Source organism: Neoarius graeffei, chromosome 20 (genome assembly GCF_027579695.1).
Source record: "Neoarius graeffei isolate fNeoGra1 chromosome 20, fNeoGra1.pri, whole genome shotgun sequence".
NCBI lineage: Eukaryota > Metazoa > Chordata > Actinopteri > Siluriformes > Ariidae > Neoarius > Neoarius graeffei.
The window spans coordinates 38,382,920-38,410,241 of record NC_083588.1 but is presented as its reverse complement, the minus strand read 5'-3'; the positions used below and the strand labels follow the sequence as shown (position 1 = coordinate 38,410,241).

General features: G+C 42.4%; 1 protein-coding gene across 1 annotated transcript in view; it reads right to left on the bottom strand.

The window, feature by feature from the left end:
* Positions 1 to 26,236, bottom strand: part of kri1 (KRI1 homolog) — a 47,175-nt gene extending 20,939 nt beyond the window's left edge. The window contains exons 1-11 of the mRNA XM_060901665.1: positions 25,422 to 26,236; positions 24,937 to 25,013; positions 23,757 to 23,862; positions 23,562 to 23,664; positions 18,358 to 18,415; positions 18,223 to 18,272; positions 17,975 to 18,062; positions 17,769 to 17,846; positions 8,972 to 9,078; positions 3,945 to 4,077; positions 3,613 to 3,708 (exon numbers count right to left, since the gene is read on the bottom strand). Coding sequence (XP_060757648.1) covers positions 3,613 to 3,708; positions 3,945 to 4,077; positions 8,972 to 9,078; positions 17,769 to 17,846; positions 17,975 to 18,062; positions 18,223 to 18,272; positions 18,358 to 18,415; positions 23,562 to 23,664; positions 23,757 to 23,862; positions 24,937 to 25,013; positions 25,422 to 25,497 — 972 coding nt within the window. The 5' untranslated portion in view covers positions 25,498 to 26,236. The remainder of the gene's footprint in view (positions 1 to 3,612; positions 3,709 to 3,944; positions 4,078 to 8,971; positions 9,079 to 17,768; positions 17,847 to 17,974; positions 18,063 to 18,222; positions 18,273 to 18,357; positions 18,416 to 23,561; positions 23,665 to 23,756; positions 23,863 to 24,936; positions 25,014 to 25,421) is intronic.
* Positions 26,237 to 27,322: the final 1,086 nt, after the last annotated feature.

Sequence of the window (27,322 nt, the reverse complement as noted above, 5' to 3'; positions counted from 1 at the left end):
GAGTTAGTCTATCAGAGAGACAGGTTACACAGTGACGGTAGGCTTGACATGCTTGATTATAATATAAAGTACACTATTATATTAACTTTAAGTTGTTTGTTCATAAATATTGCATTGAATCTGATCTTTACTGTTTCAGCTCACTTAACACATTTTGTACTTTTACACTTTCTGCCTGTTGATGCGTCGCGCCGTCCAATCAGAGGCAGCCAAATTTGCATATTACAGGAAGGATTTCTGGGATAGCAAGTTTACAGTTCAGAGGGATCTGGCTTCTTTAGACGCTGTCTTCTTAAAACTGAATAAATATTTAAAAAGAGACAAATGAGCCAGTCTTTTGAACGGCTCTTTTCAAAGAACGGATCACAAAGATGTGGATCCCATCAAAGAGCCATAAATCCCATCTCTACTAGCGCGCCCTGCCCGCGCTGGTTCTTTGAGGGAGGAGGGCAGAGGACTCTGGCTGTGCTGTGCGGGGCGTGGCTAGCTGCTATCGTTTTTCTAAGCAAAGTCTCTGTTCCAAGTTCCTGGCAGTTTCAAAAGCTTATAAAAAACCTACATCATGTCACAGAGCGTTAATCTCACGATAAAAAAATTATCGCCGTTAAAATTGAGTCAATTTAACGCGTTAATAACGCGACATTTTTGACAGCACTAATATATAATTTTTCAAGAATTATTATTACAGCATTTTTCACAAATTGCTACTAGCATTTCGCCGGTTTGTTTACAGTACATTCTAAGCGAAAATGATTGTCGGACGTTTCGTATGAAGTTTTTATTTATCAAATTTGCAAAAAATAAAAATGCTCCACTTCTCAAAATCCAGTGAATGTGGATATAATAAAGTCAAGTTTATTTCTATAGTGCTTTTAACAAAAGACATAGTCGTAAAGCAGCTTTATAGAATTTTAATTACTTTAAGCATAAGCTAATTTTATCCCTAATCTATCCGCAATGAGCAAGCCTGTGGCGACGGTGGCAAGGAAAAACTCCCTCAGATGACATGAGGAAGAAATCTCGAGAGGAACCAGACTCAAAAGGGAACCCATCCTCATTTGGGATGGACAGACAACATGATAACATTTTAACATGAAGTCTGTTTAGTTGATGTTATAAACTCTTCATTGATGGAAACTTGAGTGTAAAACTGTTCATGACAACTGCAGTCCTAAAGTTAGCAAGTCACCTGCAGTCCTCAGCCATAAACGCATTACTGTAAGTGTCCAGAGTGTCCTCCAGGTGTGACTTTCAACTGTCCATATGGGGCCGTCCTCCACAGGACCGATGTGATGAGACTCCAGCCAGACATGGGGTAGTTATTCCACTCAATCTTGTCGTACATGGCTTACAGCCGGCTATCAGCTCATGTAAGACTTGATTTTGTGGAATAACAGTTATATATCTTATATATCTAACCCCACCCATAACTCGCACCTTAAAGGGATAGTTTGGGATTTTTGACATGAATCTATATGGTATCCCCGTCAGCAGTGTCGTGCATCCACACTGACTTACCCCCGACAGTGTTCTGTGAGCCTAGATATTGTACAGTGTTGGTCAGTGCACAAGTAGTTCCGGCAGGTTTCCTGGGGTCTGCAAAGTAACACGTTTTTCTTCTCAAAACAGCTCGTGTTCGAATGAGTGATTTATTAGCATAACAAAACCCTTGTAGTCCAAAAAGTCACACCTTGTAATTGCTTGGGGCTACTTTCTCTCAATAGCGATCAGTGCGCGCTGTCACTGTTAACAGTTGTGTGCGAGCTAGCCAACAACTTTCATTAGTTGTTCGACAGTGTTTAGCAGCAGCAAATTGCTTTCCTCCTCAGTATACAAGTGCGCTTCCATGGCAGGGAAAAAGAAACTACCACTGCTGCCTATGTAGTGCCCTATTTATACAAATAGGAGTCATTCAGGATTCAGCCATGACACGGAGCAAAAACATGGCTGAATCCTGAATGACTCCTATTTGTATAAATAGGGCACTACATAGGCAGCAGTGGTAGTTTCTTTTTCCCTGCCATGGAAGCGCACTTGTATACTGAGGAGGAAAGCAATTTGCTGCTGCTAAACACTGTCGAACAACTAATGAAAGTTGTTGGCTAGCTCGCACACAATTGTTAACAGTGACAGCGCGCACTGATCGCTATTGAGAGAAAGTAGCCCCAAGCAATTACAAGGTGTGACTTTTTGGACTACAAGGGTTTTGTTATGCTAATAAATCACTCATTCGAACACGAGCTGTTTTGAGAAGAAAAACGTGTTACTTTGCAGACCCCAGGAAACCTGCCGGAACTACTTGTGCACTGACCAACACTGTACAATATCTAGGCTCACAGAACACTGTCGGGGGTAAGTCAGTGTGGATGCACGACACTGCTGACGGGGATACCATATAGATTCATGTCAAAAATCCCAAACTATCCCTTTAAGGGAAACTGAAACTTCTCTTGATTAGCCACCTGAGAACTAATTAGTAAAAACCAGCAAACATTTCCCAACTCTACAGAATCAAAACTACTAGTGGTAAGAATCTAGAGCCAATGGAGTCAAGCAGACAGTGCACAAACTCAGAATCCTACCTGACCAGTACAGAATAAATTCAAGGAAGAACACTTAAAATGAGCTAGATACACCTTCATTATATCTTAGTAAGCCTTACCCACAATTAAAACCTTAAAGGGGAACTGAAGTCAGTTTTAAACTTGCTTTATTTCTTAATTAACGTTACTCAATTACATTTTCGGTTTTAGTAACCTTATATCATGACTCATATTGGCAACTAAATATTATACTTATCGGCCTACTCAGTTTTTAGCCATGGTGAATTTAGTTCGTTTGGTCCACTGCAGGCGTCATTTATCCGCGTGATCTTCACGAGACTTGTGCGAGACTTCGAAACGTGACATGTCAGCCAGGTGTCAGCGCCGCCATTTTGAAAACTGTTTTCCAAACGAAATATTGCACAAAAGCGAGTTTAAATGACGATTACTGCCTACTTTCTTCAAACTTTCCTGATTGCTATTAAAACAAACAAAACTTCCGGCTTGATTACATCAGCATTCGAAAGAGGGCGCGCGCGTCTTCTGACAACGTTGGCAGATGTTGGTCACTTTGATTTCCGCTGTACGTTTTACTTCCGTCCTACGACGTCTCGCACAGGTCTCAACGCATCTCGTTTACGGCCAGTGCTTTGACATATGGACTGATATATTACAGAGCATATTTCAAACACTCAGAACTTGCTATAGCAGTGAGAAAATAGCTATCAAAAATGCATTCCGATATTTAATAAAATGAGAAATTGAATTTTGATGATAAAAAAAAAAAAATTGCCTTCAGTTCTCCTTGAAGGGAGACTCTTGATTAGCCACCTGAGAGGATATTTTGCAAAGACCAGCAGACATTTCCAAACAACGCTATAGAATCAACAATACTAGTGGTAAGAATCTAGATCCAAGTAGATAAAAACACCAAAGTCAGAATCTTACCTTGCCGATAGAATAATAAAGTCAAGATATAACACCTTAAAGCACACAAGCAGTGCTTAAACAGTATATATCAGCCAGATTCAACTTTTTGATTCAGGAAAGAGGGGAGATGGATACTTGCTTTTTTCTTTCTTTCCTTCACTTCCTCCCTCTTTTCCTTTCTCCTGTCGTCTTTGCTTCGTACAGAGGTGGCGATATTGCGGGGGTACGTCTTGACCTGTGGATTAATGGTGTACACAACTACTGAATTAACCAATCAAGACTGCTACTGTCTGAAATATATTTTTAATAACACTGAATGAAACATGAACACATCATAAATGGATGGCTTTAAGGATCACTGAGGACTATTTGGGCATGGTAAAGCCAAAAGTGGTGTTCTGTTGTTATTCAAAAGTGCTGTTGGTTATAGCTAGCAATTACGTTTCATGAACCATCAAGAGAAAAGCATGCCTGATGAGCACCGGGCTCCTCAAAGCGGAAATTGTAGTGCCTCTCAAAGTCCTCTTGCTTCTGCAGGAACGATTCTCCTTCCTCCTCAGAGTCGTCAATATCTTCTTGCATAAGCTCATTGTAGGTGGGAATTCTAACCGAACACACACAGACACACACAGACACACACACACACACACACACACACACACAATAAAACTCCAAAGCCAAGAGAAAGCAGCACAATAGACCTCATTTACCAAATTGAACACAAGGTTTATTCACAAATCATGCTGTTTTACTGCTGTATAATGCTTTATAATGCTGCAGACATGAGTCAAAATAACTTCCACCGCTACATTACCTCAGAAAAAAAAAATTCCTTTTCTCTCACCGTTTCGTCCTCATTTTCTTCCGCTTTTTGTGAGGTTTCCCTTCTATGGAGTTTTGTTGGTGTAACTGCATGCAAATCTATTGCAGCACTGTGTGCGACTGATGTTTATTTGCACAGTAGTATGAAGAAAATCTGCTTTTGTAAATCGGACGGGAATTTTTCACTCAGCGTAGCCTACAAAAATGTTTATGTACAACTTTACTAAACGTCAGTGAATAAGGTCCATTATACACTGCAAGATTTTTCTGTTGAATGAGGTCTTAAGGCCAGTTTATGCTGACAACCCAGTCCTCGCAGACAGCGTCGCAGATAGCGTCTGCGTAGCCCCCCCACCTTCGCAGACGCTCTGCGCGCACCTCCCAAAAATTGTGACCACCGCAGAAGCCTCGCAGACAGCGTCGCAGACAAGAGGGCTCTGATTGGTCCACTCTACATCCGCTGTACACGCACTTCCACTTCCCTACTTTCCTGGTTTGGTTTGTTTCCACGACTGCCATTTTTAAAAACACGAGCGAAGATGGAGCAGCACGAAGAGCGGTTGATCGAGGAAGTACGTACATCCACAGACATAGGATGTCTATGCGTACATCTATACGACTCCAGTTCTAGTCATTATAAGTAACCGGAGGATAAACACTCCACTAACCACACCCACCAACTACTCCTAGCGATTTCGCAACTTCACGCCCCCTTGCGTTGTGCTGGTGAATAACATCGCGCACGCCTATTACTCCCCGCTCAACAATAAATTACAACTGTCTGCGAAAAGCTATCTGCGAAAGCCTTGTCGCAAGAGCATGCAGAGGCCTCTACTAGCGTAGTTTGAACATCTAATTACCAGTGCTCTGACAGCACAGTATCCCCCACTGGCGACTATGCCATAACTCCGGTAAAATGCGACTGAATGGAACAAAACTGTAATATGCGTATTACCAACATATAACAAAGAATCCTGTCAAGCTTCATAAAATTCCTCCAAAAACTGTGAGAGGAGTTGATTTCAGAAGTTGAGTACCCTTCCTGGGATGGACGTCCATCCGTCCGTCACCACGACAATCCCCCTTCGGGCCTTTTGGCCAGTGGGGGATAAAAATTGTCAGGGAAGTTGATTTCAGAAAGCAAGCACACCTTGATGAAATTGCCAAAGTACAAGTTTGTACAGGATAAAGCGGCTAGAAATAATGAGATGAGACAAGTTTGTTAATATTCAAGGGCATGACTCTTAAATTTGCCCAAATTAAACGAAATTTCAACATGCGTATAACAGTCATATAACAAAACCTTTTGCCAAGTTTGGTGAAATTCCTCCACAAATTGTGAGAGGAGTTGATTTCAGAAGGAAAACACACTCTCATGAAATTGTGAATTATAATTTTGTTAATCAAGGGCTGTAACTCTGGTAAACACTGATAAAACGGTATCCATGTTCTTTACAAGCAAAACCAAAATCAGAAACCATCCTGAAATCACAATCAACAAGCAAGCCATAAAGAATGTAACCGAGTTTAAATACCTAGGCGTCACTCTTGACCCGACTCTTAGTTTTAAATCTCATGTAAAAAAAAACACAACTCAGTAACACACTGAAGTTCAATCTATCAAATTTCAGATACATACGCAACTCTCTCACTACTGATGCATCTAGTTTATACTTAAATGCAATGATTGTCTCATTTTCTATACTGCATCACAAGTTGGTCACAAGCCTGCAAAACGGTATTAAGACCCCTCAGCTCAATTTACAAAAGTGCCATAAAGATCCATGCCAGGAGAAAACATTCTTACCACCACTGTCTTGTGCTTCGTAAATATAACATATTGAGCCTTGAAAATCTAATTAGGCATGCAAATCTCATCTCATTATCTGTAGCCGCTTTATCCTGTTCTACAGGGTCGCAGGCAAGCTGGAGCCTATCCCAGCTGACTACGGGCGAAAGGCGGGGTACACCCTGGACAAGTTGCCAGGTCATCACAGGGCTGACACATAGACACAGACAACCATTCACACTCACATTCACACCTACGGTCAATTTAGAGTCACCAGTTAACCTAACCTGCATGTCTTTGGACTGTGGGGGAAACCGGAGCACCCATGCGGACACGGGGAGAACATGCAAACTCCACACAGAAAGGCCCTCGCCGGCCACGGGGCTCGAACCCAGACCCTCTTGCTGTGAGGCGACAGCGCTAACCACTACACCACCGTGCCGCCCACATGCAAATCTCTGCCTGCTTTTTAAAATTATACATAATGATGCACCACCACCTTTGAAACAATTTATTTCTTTGTGCTCAGAGGTATCAACACGTACCACTAGATCAGTGTCGAGGGGGGAATGTAGTGTCCCACTACGAAAGACTACATTTGGTAAATCATCTTTTTCTTCTGTAGCCAGAAATCAGTGGAATAACCTCCCAACAGAATTAATATCCTGTACAAATTTTAAGTCTTTTTCACATTTAACAAAGAAATGGATATCATCAACGCAATTATGTACACAAGTATAGAAAAGGATAGTTAGGGCATTTTATTGAATGGTGTGTGTGTGTGTGTGTGTGTGTGTGGTGGGGGGTGGGGGTATTGGGGGGGTGTGGGGGGTATGCAGATCTTGCACTTTTTAGTGTGTTTGTGGGTGTGTGGGGATTGTGAGGGATGGGAGAGTCCTGTGTGTGTGGGATTTTCTTATTCTTATTTTATTATGCTTGTGTATGACCATTAGGTGTGGGAGGGTATAACCTACTGAAATGTGAAGTTTTAGTGGTTTGGAGAGCATGTCTTGCGCTCTCTCTCTCTCTCTTTCGAGGTTGGAGTGGTAAAACTTATACTCTATGTAAGGAGGGGGTAGTGGGATGGGATAATGCATATTTGCACTGGCTTGCACATTCCTTTGCACATTTCGCTGAACTTATGGTGTGTGTGTGTGTGTGTGTGTGTGTGTGTGCGCGCACGCGTGTGTGATTGTGAAAAATGATGCTGCTATGTATGCTTTATGAGGCTATCCACTTCTATTCTACTGGTCTAAATCACTACAAATTGCTCTAATGACAGATTTGGTGACATTTCCTGTACATTTTATTTATCTTTTTTATTACATCCACCTGCCAAGGGACTACAGGCGGAAACTAGCATGTACTGCTATAACCTGGTACAGACATCTGTCCTTACCACAAGGATAATGTTTAATTTGTACACTGTCCCTTTTAAAAATAAAATAAACTTTAAAACGTAGCCGAATTGAATGCAAGTCCAATATGCGCATTACCGACATACAACAAAGAATCCTGCCAAGTTTCGTGAAATTCCTCCAAAAATTGTGAGAGGAGTTGATTTCAGAAGGTGAGCACTATTCCTGGGACGGATGGCCAGACAGACATTGCCACGACATAATCCCCCCCCTTCGGGCCTTTCGGCCAGCGGGGGATAAAAACCAGAACTTTCAACTGAACTGAATTTTAAACAAATGCAGTTTTAAATAGGAAATATCTACAGTGGTGCTTGAAAGTTTGTGAACCCTATAGAAAATTCTAAATTTCTGCATAAATATGACCTAAAACAGCATCAGATTTTCACACAAGTCCTAAAAGTAGATAAAGAGAACCCAGTTAAACAAATGAGACAAAAATATTATACTTGGTCATTTATTTATTGAGGAAAATTATCCAATATTACATATCTGTGAGTGGCAAAAGTATGTGAACCTCTAGGATTAGCAGTTAATTTGAAGGTGAAATTAGAGTCAGGTGTTTTCAATCAATGGGATGACAATCAGGTGTGAGTGGGCGCCCTGTTTTATTTAAAGAACAGGGATCTATCAAAGTCTGATCTTCACAACACATGTTTGTGGAAGTGCATCATGGCACAAACTAAGGAGATTTCTGAGGACCTCAGAAAAAGCATTGTTGATGCTCATCAGGCTGGAAAAGGTTACAAAACCATCTCTAAAGAGTTTGGACTCCACCAATCCACAGTCAGACAGATTGTGTACAAATGGAGGAAACTCAAGGCCATTGTTACCCTCCCCAGGAGTGGTCGACCAACAAAGATCACTCCAAGAGCAAGGCGTGTAATAGTCGGTGAGGTCACAAAGGACCCCAGGGTAACTTCTAAGCAACTGAAGGCCTCTCTCACATTGGCTAATGTTCATGAGTCCACCATCAGGAGAACACTGAACAACAATGGTGTGCATGGCAGGGTTGCAAGGAGAAAGCCGCTGCTCATCTGCAGTTTGCTAAAGATCATGTGGGCAAGCCAGAAGGCTATTGGAAAAATGTTTTGTGGACAGATGAGACCAAAATAGAACTTTTTGGTTTAAAAGAGAAGCGTTACGTTTGGAGAAAGGAAAAACACTGCATTCCAGCATAAGAACCTTATCCCATCCGTGAAACATGCAGTTATTGCTGCACAAGGGGGTCACACCAGATACTGAAAGCAAAGGTTCACATACTTTTGCCACTCACAGATATGTAATATTGGATCATTTTCCTCAGTGAATAAATGACCAAGTATAAGATTTTTGTCTCATTTGTTTAACTGCATTCTCTTTATCTACTTTAGGACTTGTGTGAAAATCTGATTGTTTTAGGTCATATTTATGCAGAAATATAGAAAATTCTAAAGGGTTCACAAACTTTCAAGCACCACTGTACGACTCACCTGTCCTCCTTATCTTCCTCCAGGTAGCCTTTGTTGAGGATGTAGTCTCGCAGAAATGTCTCCTTATCATCCAGCTGTGGGTCGTTCCAGTAATCCCTCAGATATTTCTGAAACAATGCAGTCAGTATTTATATCATAGTTATATCACATGCAGCGTTAGATTTTTGTTTCAATAAATTCGTGTGACTGCGATTTTGGTGCAATTCCTTGGAGGAGAAATTATCATAGCTGTTACAGCCTTCTGTGTTTCAGGAGATGCTCCCGAGTCCTTTACAGTCTCCCTGGATGCTTTTTCCCAAAATTCTGTGTGTTACAGACTTTATACAGACAGAAACATGGGTGTGTACAGAAACACAAAAGGGGCACTTGGCTGATTGCCCAGTCACTGACTGGCTTAGTCCTTTGTGTCTAAGGCTACATCCACACGACAACGGCAACGAGATTTTTTTTTTTTAAATATCGCGTCCACATGGGCAACGGATCAGTAAAATATCAGGTACATATGGCAACGCAACGCTTGCTGAAAACGATGTAATACACATGCCACACCTCTACGTGCGCTGTACGACGGTCCCATCAGAGACACCAGAACAATAGAAGTAGACGCATGCGCATAAACCCCTTCTTCTGTAGCATCAGCCACATAAAGTTTTGATTATTAAATCAGTAGCGTAAAATAGTATCCATTGTCTAAGACACTTATTTATATTTCATATTAAAACGTCTATGTAAATTAACACATAGAAACCCTGGCCAGGCACTGAACGTTCTTCTGCCTTCACTTTAAGAGAAATTCAGGGCGAGCATGAGCCTAGGTTCTTCCCTGTCACTGTCACACGTGCACACCTTCTCACTCCCTGTCCTATGGCTATAGTCCCTTTAAATCACGTGCTCGTTTTTTGAATGGAGACGCGGAAAGAGGAATGAACGGGCGTAGATGGAGAGAGAGAGAGGAATGAATGGGGGTAGATGGAAGCCGGTACGCCAACATTCTGATATCCTCAAATTCTTTAATGGTCCGGAATAAATTGAATGCTACACGTTGATGGATTACTTTGTTCTTCTACGCCCTTTTTGAGGAATGTATTGTCAGACTTAAACCAACATCTGAAGAGGTGAGATCGCTCCTTTTTTTCCCTATTTTTGCTGGCGGGATTGTCATGTGGTTGTGATGTCATCGTAAACAAATCCGTTCTACTCATCCAGACGACTTCGCAACGGCGCCGTTGCCAGATTTTTCCACTCTGGAACCCGTTCTCAAAAGATTTCGTTTTCATACCTGCCAACCTTGAAAAAATTTTATGAGTACAATTTTACAATTTCATGAGTACCCCCCCTCGCGTCAACCTCACCCCAACCCGACGCGCCCCCACAGACCACAACCAGCAGACCAAAAACACACTTTCAATCCAGTTTTATTGATTGACCTTGGGAACATAGTCCAGTTTTGTAAAACATTCCTATTGATAGACTTTGGGGAAACTGTTATTGATGGCTCTTGGGAACTTCCTTCCGTTCTGAAAAGCACAACAAACATTAAATACATGTGCAAATGAAATGAAATTAAACCAGAGCCACTCTTTCAAAATAAAGAACACATTAAATTAATACAGTATGTAAAAAAGGCACTTTCAACACAAAACATGGTATGCACAAATTTCCCATGCAATAGGTTTAGACTTTTGCATTTTTTAACATGTTGGAAGTATATTGCATTATACAGTAAAAATATTGCATTATACAGTACACTGCAGTATTTTGTAGTATGCCTTTTTCATGTGCAAACTATTGCATTTGCATTCGAAATATTGCATTTACTGCAGTAATACTGTATAAAAAAAACATTTGATATTGCACTACCACGCAGGTTTTTTCATAAGAGGGATGACCAATTTTCGACTTCACATCATCTGCAAACATTCTAGGCTACCACTGACAGAAGTTACCGACTGCCCTTAAGATATACAACACGCTACGTTTTGTTGAGCACATCAATAAAGTGGTACTTATCATAGTGATTCAATGAGAGCGCGAGAGGAATTGTAATCAGGTTTCGTTGGTTACCGCATCGAATATGCAACCTCGAGTGACGGCTTCGAAGTTAAATGAAGAACTAGCCTGTACTGTTGGTGTTGTAAATGCACAAAATAACGGCTAGGAAGCGCTTGAGTACACGTGAAACACAACCGTTTCTGTTACAAATATAAAAACGACGTCTCTAACCGACGTTTCAATCCCCGACTCGCTCTAGCCACCTGGCTGCACCACTGCACTCAAGTCAGAGACGCGAAGGAGGAAGGGGAGGGGCTGAAGAGGGCAGAGCCACACGCTCTGGAAGAGGGGCGGGGGGATTGGGCAAAGCGTTCCATTCTGGCTTTGAGTTTTCTCACAGATCAGCGGTATCAACTTCAGCGAGAACTTGACTGAAATGCGAGTTTGGACGATATGCGTATTTTTAATGTGAAAACGTACAGTCGTACAATGAGGTAAAAATTCATAGCGGCTACGCAAGATGCGTACAGGTTGGCAGGTATGCGTTTTGGGGCACCCAAAACGCCGGTGCCGTGTGGACGCCAGGCCGAAACGATAAACAATTTTATCAGATTCACCTGAATCCGTTGCCGTGTGGACAGGGTCTAAGGGTCTCGTTTGCATAAACTTCGGTTTCGATGGCCCATAAGAGTTCCTGACAAACAATACCATAGTATTTTGCGAGAGATCAAGTACTGATTGGTTCGAGCTGCCAGGAAGAATACAGTCACTCTTTATAACCATGGTGAGCAGAAAAGCATCTCAGCATGCACAAAACATCAAACCTTGAGGCTGATGGGCTACAAGAACAGAAGACCACATCAGGTTCCACTCCTGTCAGACAGACTCGACCAAATCAGTCATAGAACATTGGGGGAGGGGGGGGGATACCCAGTCTTTGCCCAATGCTTAAAAGTCAGATCGGTGTCAGAAAACACACAAATTTAATTGGACTCCACTAATTCTGCCATGAAGAGTGGTCAAATACCCAACCAGAATTTAGTCAGAAGCTTGTTGATCGCTACCAAAAGCATCCGGTGAAGGTGAAACTTGCAAAGGGACACTGAACATTTACATTACAGGAATTTAGCAAACCCTCTTATCCAGAGCGAAGTACAACGTACCCAAAGCATCCCGGGGAGCAGTTGGGGGTTAGGTGCCTTGCACAAGGGCACTTCAGCCATTCCTGCTGGTCCAGGGAATCAAACCAGCAACGTTATGGTCCCAAAGCTGCTTCTCTAACCATTAGGCCATGGCTTGAACCAAATATATAGGGTGTGCTGCTATTTTTGACCCTGTGTTTATTTTAGAAAACCCAAAATACATTTTCTTGTCTGTTTGTACAATCGTTCTGACACAGAAAAAGAACAGTCCAAAGAAATCGCCGAAAGCCCAATATTGCCATGACGTTCTTGTCCATGACCCCTTTTACACAGCCTGTTCAAGGCAGAAATCTTACGCCTTTATAACGGCTCGCGTTCTGTATAAAATGTCTGAATGTGGAAGGGAGTGGGATGGGGTGTGTGCCTGTGCTGTTCCACCTCTGAGCCAGAACGATTGAGCCCATGTTTACATTAGACCGTATCAACGGATCATCACACAGCAACACCAATACACGATTTGCGTGCACACAGCAACACCAATACACGGATACGCTCGGCTCCGCAGGCATCCTGCGCTCCAAATCACTCCGCCCTGAACAGCGAGTGCCCTCTGGAGGGTGCGCACTCCGGCCCTGCGCAGCTCACAGAGCACGCGAGTGAAGTGAACAAGCAGTGATTCGGGACTGAGCCGCTGTGTGTGTGATCCCAGCGCAGATCACTTACCACTTGCAAGTGGAAGGATGGCAAGCCTAAAGACAATCATAACTACACAATGGGCAGTATTTGCATCAGTATTTGCAGTATTTTCATACTTTTATACTCTTTAATGAAAGGTGATACAAGGAGGAAGTCCGCGCCGTTTTTCAGCAGTCGCGTCACATGACCAACGCCAGCGAATCAGGAAGGTGGATGTCACAGTGACGTTGTCCAATGAGACGCCAGCTAGAGCTCAGCACAGCGTATCCGCGTATTCTGAATGTTTACACAGCACCGGAGCTGACACGATCTGGATTGAATACGTGGACGCTGGCGGATTCCCATTTCCCGGCGTTTCCAGGCGTTTTAATGTAAACGGACAGTGCATCCGCGAAGAAAACGAGACAGATACGGTCTAATGTAAACGTAGCCTGAGAGTAACAGAACTGGAACCGACGTCTGTGTAAAAGGGATGGGCAGCACAATGAGACAGAGGGGTGTGGTCGACGACGTTGATATTCTTCTTTATGAGACCAGCGCAAAATCAAACACCATCTACGGCATCTAAGGTGCATGGTTTTCTACCTCAAACTGCTTCCTACTTCTCTTCACTTTCTCCTCGACATACAGTATTTCTGATCATACAAACACGTTGTTCGCATGAGTCCCTCCACTGCTTTCTTCCTCGTTACCCTTCACTGATTCTCTCTCTCTCTGTCTTGTTTTCAAGCACAGTTCTCTCTGACACTTTTTTCACTGAAAAGCCAGCTCCGTTTGGCTCTAAAGGACACAAACAGGTTTTATATCTTGAGGCTATTACTTCCCTTAAATGTGAATTATTTAACAGAAGTGATTACATGTTGCATATGATGCTCAGCAACTTTCCTTGTGTTTGAAGAGTGGTAGAAATGTACACAGCTAACAAAAGCACCTCAACACTCAGTTCACCAGCCGTTGTGTTTAAAGCAGTGCCGGTATGCTCAGGGTGTTCATATTTCTGGCACATATATACAGTGCTCAGCATAAATGAGTACACCCCCTTTGAAAAGTAACATTTTAAACAATATCTCAATGAACACAAACAATTTCCAAAATGTTGACAAGACAAAGTTTAATATAACATCTGTTTAACTTATAACGTGAAAGTAAGGTTAATAATATAAACTTAGATTACACATTTTTCAGTTTTACTCAAATTAGGGTGGTGCAAAAATGAGTACACCCCACAACAAAAACTACTACATCTAGTACTTTGTATGGCCTCCATGATTTTTAATGACAGCACCAAGTCTTCTAGGCATGGAATGAACAAGTTGGCGACATTTTGCAACATCAATCTTTTTCCATTCTTCAACAATGACCTCTTTTAGTGACTGGATGCTGGATGGAGAGTGATGCTCAACTTGTCTCTTCAGAATTCCCCATAGGTGTTCGATTGGGTTCAGATCAGGAGACATACTTGGCCACTGAATCCCTTTCACCCTGTTCTTCTTCAGAAATCCAACAGTGGCCTTAGATGTGTGTTTAGTCATGTTGGAAAAGTGCACAGCGACCAAGGGCACGGAGTGATGGCAGCATCTTCTCTTTCAGTATAGAGCAATACATCTGTGAATTCATGATGCCATCAATGAAATGCAGCTCCCCGACACCAGCAGCACTCATGCAGCCCCACATAAGGACACTGCCACCACCATGTTTCACTGTAGGCACCATGCAGTTTTCTTTGTATTCCTCACCTTTGCGACACCATACAGTTTTGAAGCAATCAGTTCCAAAAACATTTATCTTGGTCTCATCACTCCAGAGTATAGAGTCCCAGTAGTCTTCATCTTTGTCAGCATGGGCCCTGGCAAGCTCTAGGAGGGCTTTTTTGTGCCTGGGCTTTAGGAGAGGCTTCTTTCATGGACGGCATCCACGCATGCCATTCCTCTGCAGTGTACGCTGTGTTGTGTCACGGGAAATAGTCACCCCAGTTTGGCTTTCTACTTCTTTAGATAACTGCAGTGAACTTGCATGCCGATTTTCTTCAACCCTTCTCATCAGAAGACGCTCCTGTCGAGGTGTTAACTTCCATGGGCGACCTGGACGTCTCTGTGAGATGGTTGCAGTTCCATCTTTCTTAAATTTTTGCACCACTTTTGCTACAGTATTCTGACTGATAAGTAAAGCTTTGCTGATCATCTTGTAGCCTTCACCTTTGTGGTGGAAAGAAATTATTTTCTTTGGGGAATTCTGAAGAGACAAGTTGAGCATCACTCTCCATCCAGCATCCAGTCACTAAAAGAGGTCGTTGTTGAAAAATGGAAAAAGTTTGATGTTGCAAAATGTCGCCAACTTGTTCATTCCATGCCTAGAAGACTTGGTGCTGTCATTAAAAATCATGGAGGCCATACAAAGTACTAGATGTACAGTGGGACAAAAAAGTATTTAGTCAGTCACCAATTGTGCAAGTTCTCCCACTTAAAAAAATGAGAGAGGCCTGTAATTTTCATCATAGGTATACCTCAACTATGAGAGACAAAATGAGAAAAAAAAATCCAGAAAATCACATTGTCTGATTTTTAAAGAATTTATTTGCAAATTATGGTGGAAAATAAGTATTTGGTCAATAACAAAAGTTGATCTCAATACTTTGTTATATACCCTTTGTTGGCAATGACAGAGGTCAAACATTTTCTGTAAGTTTTCACAAGGTTTTCACACACTGTTGCTGGTATTTTGGCCCATTCCTCCATGCAGATCTCCTCTAGAGCAGTGATGTTTTGGGGCTGTTGCTGGGCAACATGGACTTTCAACTCCCTCCAAAGATTTTCTATGGGGTTGAGATCTGGAGACTGGCTAGGCCACTCCAGGACCTTGAAATGCTTCTTACGAAGCCACTCCTTCGTTGCCCGGGCGGTGGGTTTGGGATCATTGTCATGCTGAAAGACCCAGCCACGTTTCATCTTCAATACCCTTGCTGATGGAAGGAGGTTTTCACTCAAAATCTCGCAATACATGGCCCCATTCATTCTTTCCTTTACACGGATCAGTCGTCCTGGTCCCTTTGCAGAAAAACAGCCCCAAAGCATGATGTTTCCACCCCCATGCTTCACAGAAGGTATGGTGTGCTTTGGATGCAACTCAGCATTCGTTCTCCTCCAAACACGACAAGTTGAGTTTTTACCAAAAAGTTCTATTTTGGTTTCATCTGACCATACGACATTCTCCCAATCCTCTTCTGGATCATCCAAATGCTCTCTAGCAAACTTCAGACGGGCCTGGACATGTACTGGCTTAAGCAGGGGGACACGTCTGGCACTGCAGGATTTGAGTCCCTGGCGGCGTAGTGTGTTACTGATGGTAGCCTTTGTTACTTTGGTCCCAGCTCTCTGCAGGTCATTCACTAGGTCCCCCCGTGTGGTTCTGGGATTTTTGCTCACCGTTCTTGTGATCATTTTGACCCCACGGGGTGAGATCTTGCGTGGAGCCCCAGATCGAGGGGGATTATCAGTGGTCTTGTATGTTTTCCATTTTCTAATAATTGCTCCCACAGTTGATTTCTTCACACCAAGCTGCTTACCTATTGCAGATTCAGTCTTCCCAGCCTGGTGCAGGTCTACAATTTTGTTTCTGGTGTCCTTTGACAGCTCTTTGGTCTTGGCCATAGTGGAGTCTGGAGTGTGGACAGGTGTCTTTTATATTGATAATGAGTTCAAACAGGTGCCATTAATACAGGTAACGAGTGGAGGACAGAGGAGCCTCTTAAAGAAGTTGTTACAGGTCTGTGAGAGCCAGAAATCTTGCTTGTTTGTAGGTGACCAAATACTTATTTTACTGAGGAATTTACCAATTAATTCATTAAAAATCCTACAATGTGATTTCCTGGATTCTTTCCCCCCATTCTGTCTCTCATAGTTGAAGTGTACCTATGATGAAAATTCCAGGCCTCTCTCATCTTTTTAAGTGGGAGAACTTACACAATTTGTGGCTGACTAAATACTTTTTTGCCCCACTGTAGTAGTTTTTGTTGTGGGGTGTACTCATTTTTGCACCACCCTAATTTGAGTAAAACTGAAAAATGTGTAATCTAAGTTTATATTATTAACCTTACTTTCACGTTATAAGTTAAACAGATGTTATATTAAACTTTGTCTTGTCAACATTTTGGAAATTGTTTGTGTTCATTGAGATACTGTTTAAAATGTTACTTTTCAAAGGGGGTGTACTCATTTACGCTGAGCACTGTGCATCATCCTAGACATTGACGCTCCTTTGTGTCACATCACACCTCCGGTTGCAGAACTCCGGCTCACGATGTAAACACACACACACCGGCATGGCTTGATTTGGTTCAGTACAAATCATTAAAGCCAGAACATCGAGATGCACGAATGTTATGAAATATCTGTGTAAAAAAGGCTTGTGATGACATTCATGTCTGTGCACGTAAACTTCTCACCGCTATTATGACAATCAGTCAAAATAAATTAATAAAAGGTATCACACTTTCTTAGAAAAGTGTACTGTGACATAATCACAAGAGTCATCAGGAGATGACGTATCCCCCCACGGCCCCCACTCCAAATTTTCTAAAGTTGAACTGGTTGCCATGGAAATACAGAAAAAATAAAACTCAGAGAAATTCCAAAATGTCAAAAGGCACAACTCTTTGAGTCACTTAACATAACTGTGAGGTTTCGTGAAAAAATTCCTAATAGTTTTTGAGTTACGCTCCGGAAACTAAAATGCTTACAGACAGACGGATGGACGGACAGAGTGATAGCTATATCCCCCTGCCGGGGGGGGGATAACAATACTCTACACTGATATCAGCACATCGCCCAACCATACTATGCGATAAGCGATCCGTTTTGGTGATGTGACAACCAACACAATCGATATCCTGCGTTCTTATTTCCAGCATTATTCAATTCACCATTGAGACTTGTCAGAAATCAGATGCACAGACCTGCCATGATACTTACCATGTCCTGAACCTCGTCCTTTCCCTCCAGCTCTGCCTGTCCTTTCAGCCACTCCACGTAGTCTGCCTCCTCTTTGTCCTGGGACGAGGAGAAGAATTACAATTCATTTCAAAATAATAAACAAACAAGCAAGCAAAAAACATCATCAGGTCAAGGATCCTAAGCTGGAAAGAAGTGAAATATAAAGCTGGCTGTGGCTGAGCGACCTTCTCCTCTTGTGTTTTGTTCCTGCGTTTCAGCAGCCCTTCATCATCACTGTTCTCTTCACAGCTGTCCTGAACAAACTGCCGAAAGCTAAAAACAGCAACAACAAGTACAGATTAAAACAAACGGCCTAATAATAAAATTTAAAAAAAACTATAGTGTCAAAGATGCCAGCTGTATTATAATCAAAATAATATAAATACGTAAATAAAGTGCATTCATACTCCGGAGTCTATACTCCTGTGCCTACCTTTCTTTTAGTTCCTTTTGCTCTTGGATGTAGCTCGGAGACGCAGCTCTCTGTAAGGGAAAATCAGTAGTGTCAGCAGGAATCATTAAAAGCAGCAGAGTCAGAACCAATGGCCTTTCTGATATTGTCCTGTACCTCCTGCATCTTCCTGGCAGCCACTTCATCAGCGCTATCATCGTCGTCATCATATTTCCTAAAAGAAGTAAAAGTGTAAGTTACTGGAGATGTTAAAAGCAAACAGTTAGCAAGCGACAACTAGTTTGTAACCTAAAGAAACAAGAGTGCTCTGAGAGCACAGTATCCCCTGCCGGCAACTCTGCCGTAACTCTGGCAAAATGCGACTGAATTGAATGAAACTGCAGTATGCGTGTAACTGACATAGAACAAAGATTCCTGTCAAGTTTGGTGAAGTTCCTCCAAAAATTGTGAGGGGAGTTGATTTCAGAAGGAAAACACTCATGAAATTGTCAAAGTATAATTTTGTTAATCAAGGGCTGGAACTCTGGTAAAACGTGACCGAACTGAACAAAAGTACAATGTGTGCATTACCAACAAAGAATCCCGCCAAGTTTCGTGAAATTCCTCCAAAAACTGTGAAAGGAGTTGATTTCACAAGGCGAGCACCCTTCCCGGGACAGACATCACCACGACATAATCCTCCTTCGGGCCTTTCAGCCAGCAGGGGATAAATAATTACACGTTACATCAATCGATCGATCGATAAAAACAGATAGACAGATTAAAATAGAGAGACAGACAGACAGACAGACAGACAGACAGACAGACAGATAGATAGATAGACAAAAACACAGACAGATAAACAAAAACAGATAGACATTAAAATGAGGTGTTCCAGGCATGTCCCCCCGGGAGGAGGCCCCGGGGAAGACCCAGGACACGCTGGAGGGACTATGTCTCTCGGCTGGCCTGGGAACGCCTCGGTGTTCTTCCCGAGGAGCTGGCCGAGGTGTCTGGGGAAAGGGAAGTTTGGGCTTCCCTGCTTAGACTGCTGCCTCCGCGACCCGGTCCCGGATAAAGCGGAAGAAGACGAGACGAGATAAACAGATAGATAAATAAAGATAGATAGACAGATACAGATAGACAGACAGATAAATTAAAACAGACAGATAGATACAGACAGACAGATAGACAAAAACAGATAGACATTAAAATAGAGAGACAGATAAACAGATAGATAAATAAAGATAGATAGACAGATACAGATAGACAGACAGATAAATTAAAACAGACAGATAGCTAGACTGACAGATAGAAATTAAAATAGACAGATAGATAAACAAGGATGGACAGATAAATAAGAGACAAACAGATAAATTAAAACAGACAGATAGATATAGACAGCTAGACAGATAAACAGACAGACAGACAGACAAACAAGACAGACAGACAGACAGATAGACAGACGTAATATGAGACAAATTACAACCTCCCCCCTCCTGTTTTTAATTCCCACCCACACATTCAGTCTATCTTTTCATATGGCAGCCACCAGTCTGGGAGGGTGAAGGTTCTCACACGCTCTCTCTGTTACACAAGAAGGCAGCCTCGCGCATCTTTCTGACCCGTTCCTCGGGCTGCACTGGGGCTGCTGGAATCCTCACACACAAAAACATGATCCTGCCCCTTCTGCTGCCATCAACTCTCACACACTTTTGGCCCTCTTCACATCTGGCATTAAAATGCGTCCCGGGTGATCAGGTCACAAGTGGACAGCTCGAAGTAGGTCAGTTCACACCTACTGTTAGAATGCGTCTCCATACGCATCTCAAGTGACCACTTGTGATTGGATCTCACTTCCTTGCTTGATTTAACAATTATTCACCGAAGGCGAAGTCAGTATTGGTGAATAATAACTGAGATGAAGTTGAGGTTATTATTATTCATCGATATTCACTGAGCCTGAGGCAGATAATTGTTGTAGTATAAATACACGGGTGATTATTTTTAAAAAATTGCATTAAAAAAATCATTTATTTCAATCTTCAAAAGCAGCATGTAAATGTAATGTGTGCAGACTTGTTACTTATCTATGCGACTCACATAAAATACTTTGTTTTGAAATCGATAAAATAAATCACAATCCCACTTTCCCTTTGAATAGTTTTGGACCAAATTTCGTAGCATCTTTAGTGCTTTTAGGAACAGGAGTTCTCTCATCTCATCTCATTATCTGTAGCCGCTTTATCCTGTTCTACAGGGTCGCAGGCAAGCTGGAGCCTATCCCAGCTGACTACGGGCGAAAGGCGGGGTACACCCTGGACAAGTCACCAGGTCATCACAGGGCTGACACATAGACACAGACAACCATTCACACTCACATTCACACCTACGGTCAATTTAGAGTCGCCAGTTAACCTAACCTGCATGTCTTTGGACTGTGGGGGAAACCGGAGCACCCGGAGGAAACCCACGCGGACACGGGGAGAACATGCAAACTCCGCACAGAAAGGCCCTCGCCGGCCACGGGGCTCGAACCCAGGACCTTCTTGCTGTGAGGCGACAGCGCTAACCACTACACCACCGTGCCGCCCGGAACAGGAGTTCTCTTTCATAATTTGTAATTCTTCCTCACTTACAGTGACGAAGCGCTTGGCCGCCATTTTGCCGAGTCGCTCGAAGTGATTATCGAGAAACAAACAGTCTGAAATTCTCGACCAATCAGCGTGCACAATTTCCTATAATCACCTGCGTATTTATACTAAATGCAAATAAACATCTACACCAAAGAGGAGAAAGGAAATGCTTCCCTGAGTCAGAAAAATTCTAATAACTCGAATAAACATGACTTAAGGCTACATGGCTAATAAACATGAACGTCATTTCTGTTTGCAAAGACCAAATGGGTTGCTGGGTTCTCCAGAAAATCTGAAGCAGCCAGCTTAAAAAAAACAAAAAAAGTAGTAGACGGGTCTGGAATTTGTGGCGCCGAAGCCACCGCAGCACACTAATGCTGGGGGGGGCTCTGAAGGCATGCGCAACCCCCCCCCGAAAATTTTGAAATTTACATGCCTTCTGGTGCATTCTGAGCTAATACATTTCTAACCATTTCCCTATAAAATACTTGCAAAATACATATGAAATTTCCCTCCAGATGTTTGCGTGCTTGGCTTTCTCAGTTACCGTCTGTAGTAGGATGCTGCCTGGCTCTGTAACATAACTACATACACTACAACGTGGTCCGGCTCAGCCAATCAGAGCGCGAGAATTGATCAACAAATATGGCGTCGCTTCCGGCCATACTAGACCCAAATCAAAGACAATTTTGTGGTGAAATAATTGGATTTGCAGCAAATTATGGGCAGCGGAGACTATATAAAATCACTTGAAAGGCAACTGAAAAGCAAGTTTTTTTTTTCTGAGATCGAGCAGCCGGCGCAGACCGTCTGTGTAGGCGGAGAAAACCTACGGTCACTGATGCTTGTGGACATCTCTGGGGTTGTTGTTTTTAATCAGTGGTAGGCAGCAAAGAGCATCTCGTGCCTAGTCTGGCAGAAATTAAATCATTTAAATTAAGCATTTTGCCCGTTTTTGCACTTTAATATGACGCGTGTTAACACGCAAACGAATATGTGCTTCCAGTTACACAGCAGACATCAGCTGAGTAGGCGGTCCTTCAGTGGGGCCCTGAACACATTTGCATACACACTGATAAAATATTGTGGTCATATGCTAGAGATGAAAGTGGAGCAAAGAAAAAAATCCTGAACTTTTGAAAATCAAAAGCAACGTCCCCCGAAAAAATTTTAATAACACGCAAAACCCTACATTCTAGTGCATTCTAGTACTTATTTTCACTAAAACAAGTTATAACTTTTAAGCCTTTTTCTTTCATGTACATTAATGATTAACATGTCAAAAATATCAAATTTAATTCCCCTAGTTAATGAGTAATTTTCAGGAGTTCATTTAGAAAACGCGGTGATTTTCCTGCTACACAGTTCATTACTTTGAAAAAAAATCAGACAGTTGAAGGTAAACTCAGCAAAATCCCAAAACAGTGCTGTTAAAAAGTAAAGGTCTGTTGGAGTTTCTAAAGCTTTCAGGTTTCAATGTTGGGGACACTGAGCCTCGTTTATCAATCTTTTAGCAGAGTTGTGCGTTTGCAGAAGCTAAAGTGAACTAAACATTTCCAATTCATATTTATGCGAGTTGAAGCCAATTGTTTACATTAGTTTGTATTGTCCGTAAATTTAAACACCAATAAATACCAAATTTCTCATGTAAATCAGGGGCGTAGCTAGGATTTTTCAGGGTGTGTGTGCATCACACACTGACTGGCAGCCTGAGTACATTATGTAACAAAAAATAAATTACCATTGCTAGTTTTAGGCAGCTTAGAAACCGGCTCTTCCATTATTGCTGTTTCTTCCACGTTTTCTTGATGTTGTGTTCTAGAAACGGCACTAAAACTTTGCTTCGAAGCCACAAAATGCAACTTTGATGGAAAAAATATATAAAATAAATTGCTTACCTCTCTTCACGTCGAAAGAAAGAGGAAAGTTTTGCTTGTTTTGACATGGCGAATTATTAACACGAGGAAATACTTGTAATTTACAACTAAAAAGACTGCAGCTACACTGGCAGCTCGAACATGCTTTCTAGTGCGATTGTGTTGCGCTTGCGCAGAACGGTGTCAGTCCTGCGCGCCTTAGCTTGTGCACCTGAAGGTGCGCGCCTAACGAGCTCCGGCACGCGCACCGTTAAAGAACACCTGTCTTTAATCAATGAACTATGTTTGGGCTATTTAAGGACTGCGCCCATGCAAGGACGATGCGAAGTATTACGCCGCGTCTAGGAAAGTGAAAAATCCGACAAATAAATTTCTCCATTCGGAAAACCGGAGATTTTCAAGAGTTTTGTCAAATATCCAGATTTCCGGGTAAATCCGGAAGATTTTCATCAATAATATGCAATCCAGACCACCACCGAATGTGGTCAGAGTGATCAGACTTCAATGTGTTTTTGGGACACATTTGATTCTGTTCCTACTTGTGCTTACAGCTGACCAGTTGTGACCTGATCACCTAGAATACATGTAAATACCAAGTGTGCACAAGGCCTATGATCGGCTAGTGATTGACAGGAGAAAGAAAGTAGCCTATACCACACCTTCCACCCTGAGAACACAGACAATCTGACCATCTTGATCTCCCGGCTACGGATGGTTGTGGTGTTGCCAGGATTCAAACTCATGATCTTCACATGATACACCAAATGCCACATTAAGATTTTATTCGAATACACACACCCTGTTCAAATGCAAGCTGTTGTTTTTGCGACTACTTAGTTGTTGGTCTTACAAACAAAAGTTAACCTACCCGCCTCTCTCCAAGATGACTTTGCGCTCGTAGTCCTTTAGGAACATTGGCTTTACAGCCTTTTTAGAAGTGGAGGGTTTCTCATCGCTGCCTGAGCTGGATGCTGTTAAGAAAGACGAAGATGATAGACACTGAAAATCACAATAATTGTTTCACATCAAATTGTATTAGTTATCGATATACTACGTTGCATACCCTCCTCTGTGTAGAACTGCGCATCCTTCTGATAAATCTTTGGGTCTTTCTTCTTCAACAGAGACAGAGTCCTGTAAAAATCTCTCTCAAGTTTGGGATCAAATTCCTGAAAAGAAAATTACAGGATAGAAGAAGAAGAAACCTTTATTCGTCACATGCACACTTCAAGCACAGTGAAATTCATCCTCTGCATTTAACCCATCTGAAGCAGTGAACACACGCCCGCACACACCCAGAGCAGTGGGCAGCCACACTACAGCGCCCGGGGAGCAGTCAGGGGTTAAGTACCTTGCTCAAGGCCACTTCAGCCCAAGGCTACCCCACGTTAACCTAACCGCATGTCTTTGGACTGTGGGGGAAACCCACGCAGACACGGGGAGAACATGCAAACTCCACACAGAAGGGCCCTCGCCGGCCACTGGGCTCGAACCCGGACCTTCTTGCTGTGAGGCGACATTGCTAACCACGACACCACCGTGCCGCCCATGGACAGACGTCATGGAACAATTCCCCAAACAGCGAGATGATAAATGAGTGATTCCACGCTTATGGGTACTGAAATGTGGACATGAACTTATTTTTTTAAAAATTCACCTAAAACCATTTCTTTTTTTACCATCAGGTCACAAAACATGTAATCTTTAATGAATGATATGTTAAAAGATAACTTTAATTTTCTGAGATGTAATAAAAACATATTTATATGCCAAAGTCAGAACGTAACAGAAGTGTTGTGGACATACATATTCTCAATTTTAACAATGTAGAATTACTTTTTGAAACATAGGAAGGTGATGTTTTAGCAAATATAATTAATAAACATGTGTAGTAGAATAAACATACACATTCTTTCAATAAGATTAACATGGTATATAGCTAGATTGTAATTAATTTGTAACAGACGCGAGATGGACAATCGTAACAGAAGTAATGTAACAGACATCATTTTGGAACTCATAGGCTTGACTTTGGCATATAAATATGTTTTTATTACATCTCAGAAAATTAAAGTTATCTTTTAACATATCATTCATTAAAGATTACATGTTTTGTGACCTGATGGTAAAAAAAGAAATGGTTTTAGGTGAATTTTTAAAAATAAGTTCATGTCCCCATTTCAGTACCCATAAGCGTGGAATCACTCAAATACAGATCTGTACTTGTTATCAGACATTCTTACCACTTCGCTGTCATCAGAGTCTGAATCTGAGGAGCCAGAGGAACCTTCATCATCCTGATCTCCAAAGCGGTCCTTTACTGCAGTGACAAGAGGACAAGAAGAAGATCTATTATTGTTGTTGTCTTTACAAGTTGTACATTTACACTGGATCACTTTTTAAGTAGTACTGAGCAAACTGGACAGAACTGGAGAGGTGGGAGGAGTATTAATGTGAGCTGAATGACTCGAAATTGTTGTTGTTTGTTTTCTTCTAACAACCATTGACACAAAACTTTTAAAGCTAGGATGCCATTATATGATCACACGATGAAAAATAATCAATCAATATACAAACATGGCATTTCATTGGAAAGATGTCCTCAGTATCACTCCATATTAAATTATCCTTTTCTAATTACTGTGAAATCATCTTATGCTAACTTAAACCTGTAACATTAGCAACTAGCTAGCTGCTTAGCAAAGTTAACCCGAGCAGAAGCGCTTACATTTCTGCAGCTCTTCCTTTTGTCTGTACTTTTCATATTTCTCTGCGAATTTTTTGTTAATCTTTAATTCCGACATGACCACGTGGAGTAAAGCTGAGCCTGGTCGATTTTACACCACCGACTTCATCACATTTCACTGCTCAGTAGGAGCATGCTCAGACTGAGCCGGAAAACACCACGTGACCTCCGCGTCACACAGGTCAAAGGGTAAAAGAACCAACCAATCAGCGCACGTGGCTGGTCAAGGTTTTTTGTTTGTTTGTTTTTTAATTATTATTAGGGCCCTCGCACCGTTCGGTGCGAGACTCTATTGTTTTTCGAAGTATTATTATTATTATTATTATTATTATTCTGTCGCGTTTGGCCTATTTTGAGGCACACATCAGTCATTGTAACCGCTTCTCAGCCACAGACGTTTGGCCCCGGGACTTCATAGCGCCCCCTAATTGAAACAAAACTCTTTAAGAACCCTTAGATCAGTACAAAAATGACATGAATCATGATAGCTGTCCTCATAGATATACGCTTTTCCACTACAAACGCGGCTGAGTCGGGCTGAGCCGTGCCGTGCTGAGTCGAGCTGAGCGGGGCTGTTGGAGTTGCATTTCGACTACAACCGCGCTGAACCGTGCTGGCTGGAAGTGGGTGGACACATTGGGTGGAGTTAGCGAAAGTGGGTGGACGTCACGTGATGTCGTTAAGCAGCGCAAACAGTGACATCAGTGACAGTGGCGGAACAAGTCAGAGCCGGGCCGGGGGCGGGGCAAATGACCGGGCCCTTTATTAAAGCTTATCATAACATCATTTTAGGCTACAAAATGTCCGCAACTGCGGTGTTTACCAATTTCAACACTACCGGGTGCAACTATGTTATTTAGTACATCAAGTCCTTCAAACGAACATGTAACTCAGAAACAAAAAACATTAGGATACTGTACATGGCTCATAATAAAACATCAATAGCCTATACTGCGCACATTATTTGAAGGGCATACGAATGAGCGCTCAGAGGTTGCAACGCTGACAGGAAGAGTCAGAAATAAAAGGAGGGCGGTGCAAACCTCACTGAATGCACTGTGTTTACCAATTTCAACACTCCGGGGTGCAACTATGTTAGTTTGTACATTAAGTCCTTCAAACGAACATGTAACTCAGAAACAAAAAAAAAACATTAGGCGACATACTGTACATGGCTCATAATAAAACATCAATAGCCTACTGCGCGCATTATTTGAAGGGCATACGACGAGCCTTGCGCTCCGCGAACTCGTCCACGATGCTCTGTATGTCACTGATTCAGTGAGCTTTTAAGCAGTAGTCTCACGACCCGAATAGTAAACAATAAACATGGAGGACATGGAGTCGTTAGTGTTGCTGGTCTTGGTGCTGTGGCTTGTTGTCACCGACAACGCGGACAGATACTGGCAAGAGTGTATAGATGAGGCGAGGCGCATAAGGCTTCAGAAATTCTCGTAATTCGTAATTATTCTTCTTCCGGGTTTGCGGTGTTTACAGATCCCAGCGCGCTCGCGGGGCGTGTGTGGGCATGTGAGGACACTCCTCCTCACCAATCAGTGCACAGGGGAGTGTCTGCTCACGCCCCCAACCTCAGTCGGCACGGTTTGGCTCGCTTCAGCCCCACTCCAAAACGGTGCGAGTTTTAGGGGCTAAGCAGGGCTGAAACGAGCTGAGTCGTGCTGGTTTTTGGTAGTCGAAACGCGAGCCGTGTCGGGCTGAAGTGAGCTGAAAAAGGGTAGTGGAAAAGGGCCAATAGATGCCTCGTCCCCGTTGCCCGTCAACGAAGTCGAACGTCCGCACATGGCGGCCATCTTACCTCAGACAGCTGGCTTACCCATTATATTGTGCTGGTAGCGATATGTACTTTTCAGATGACCGTAACT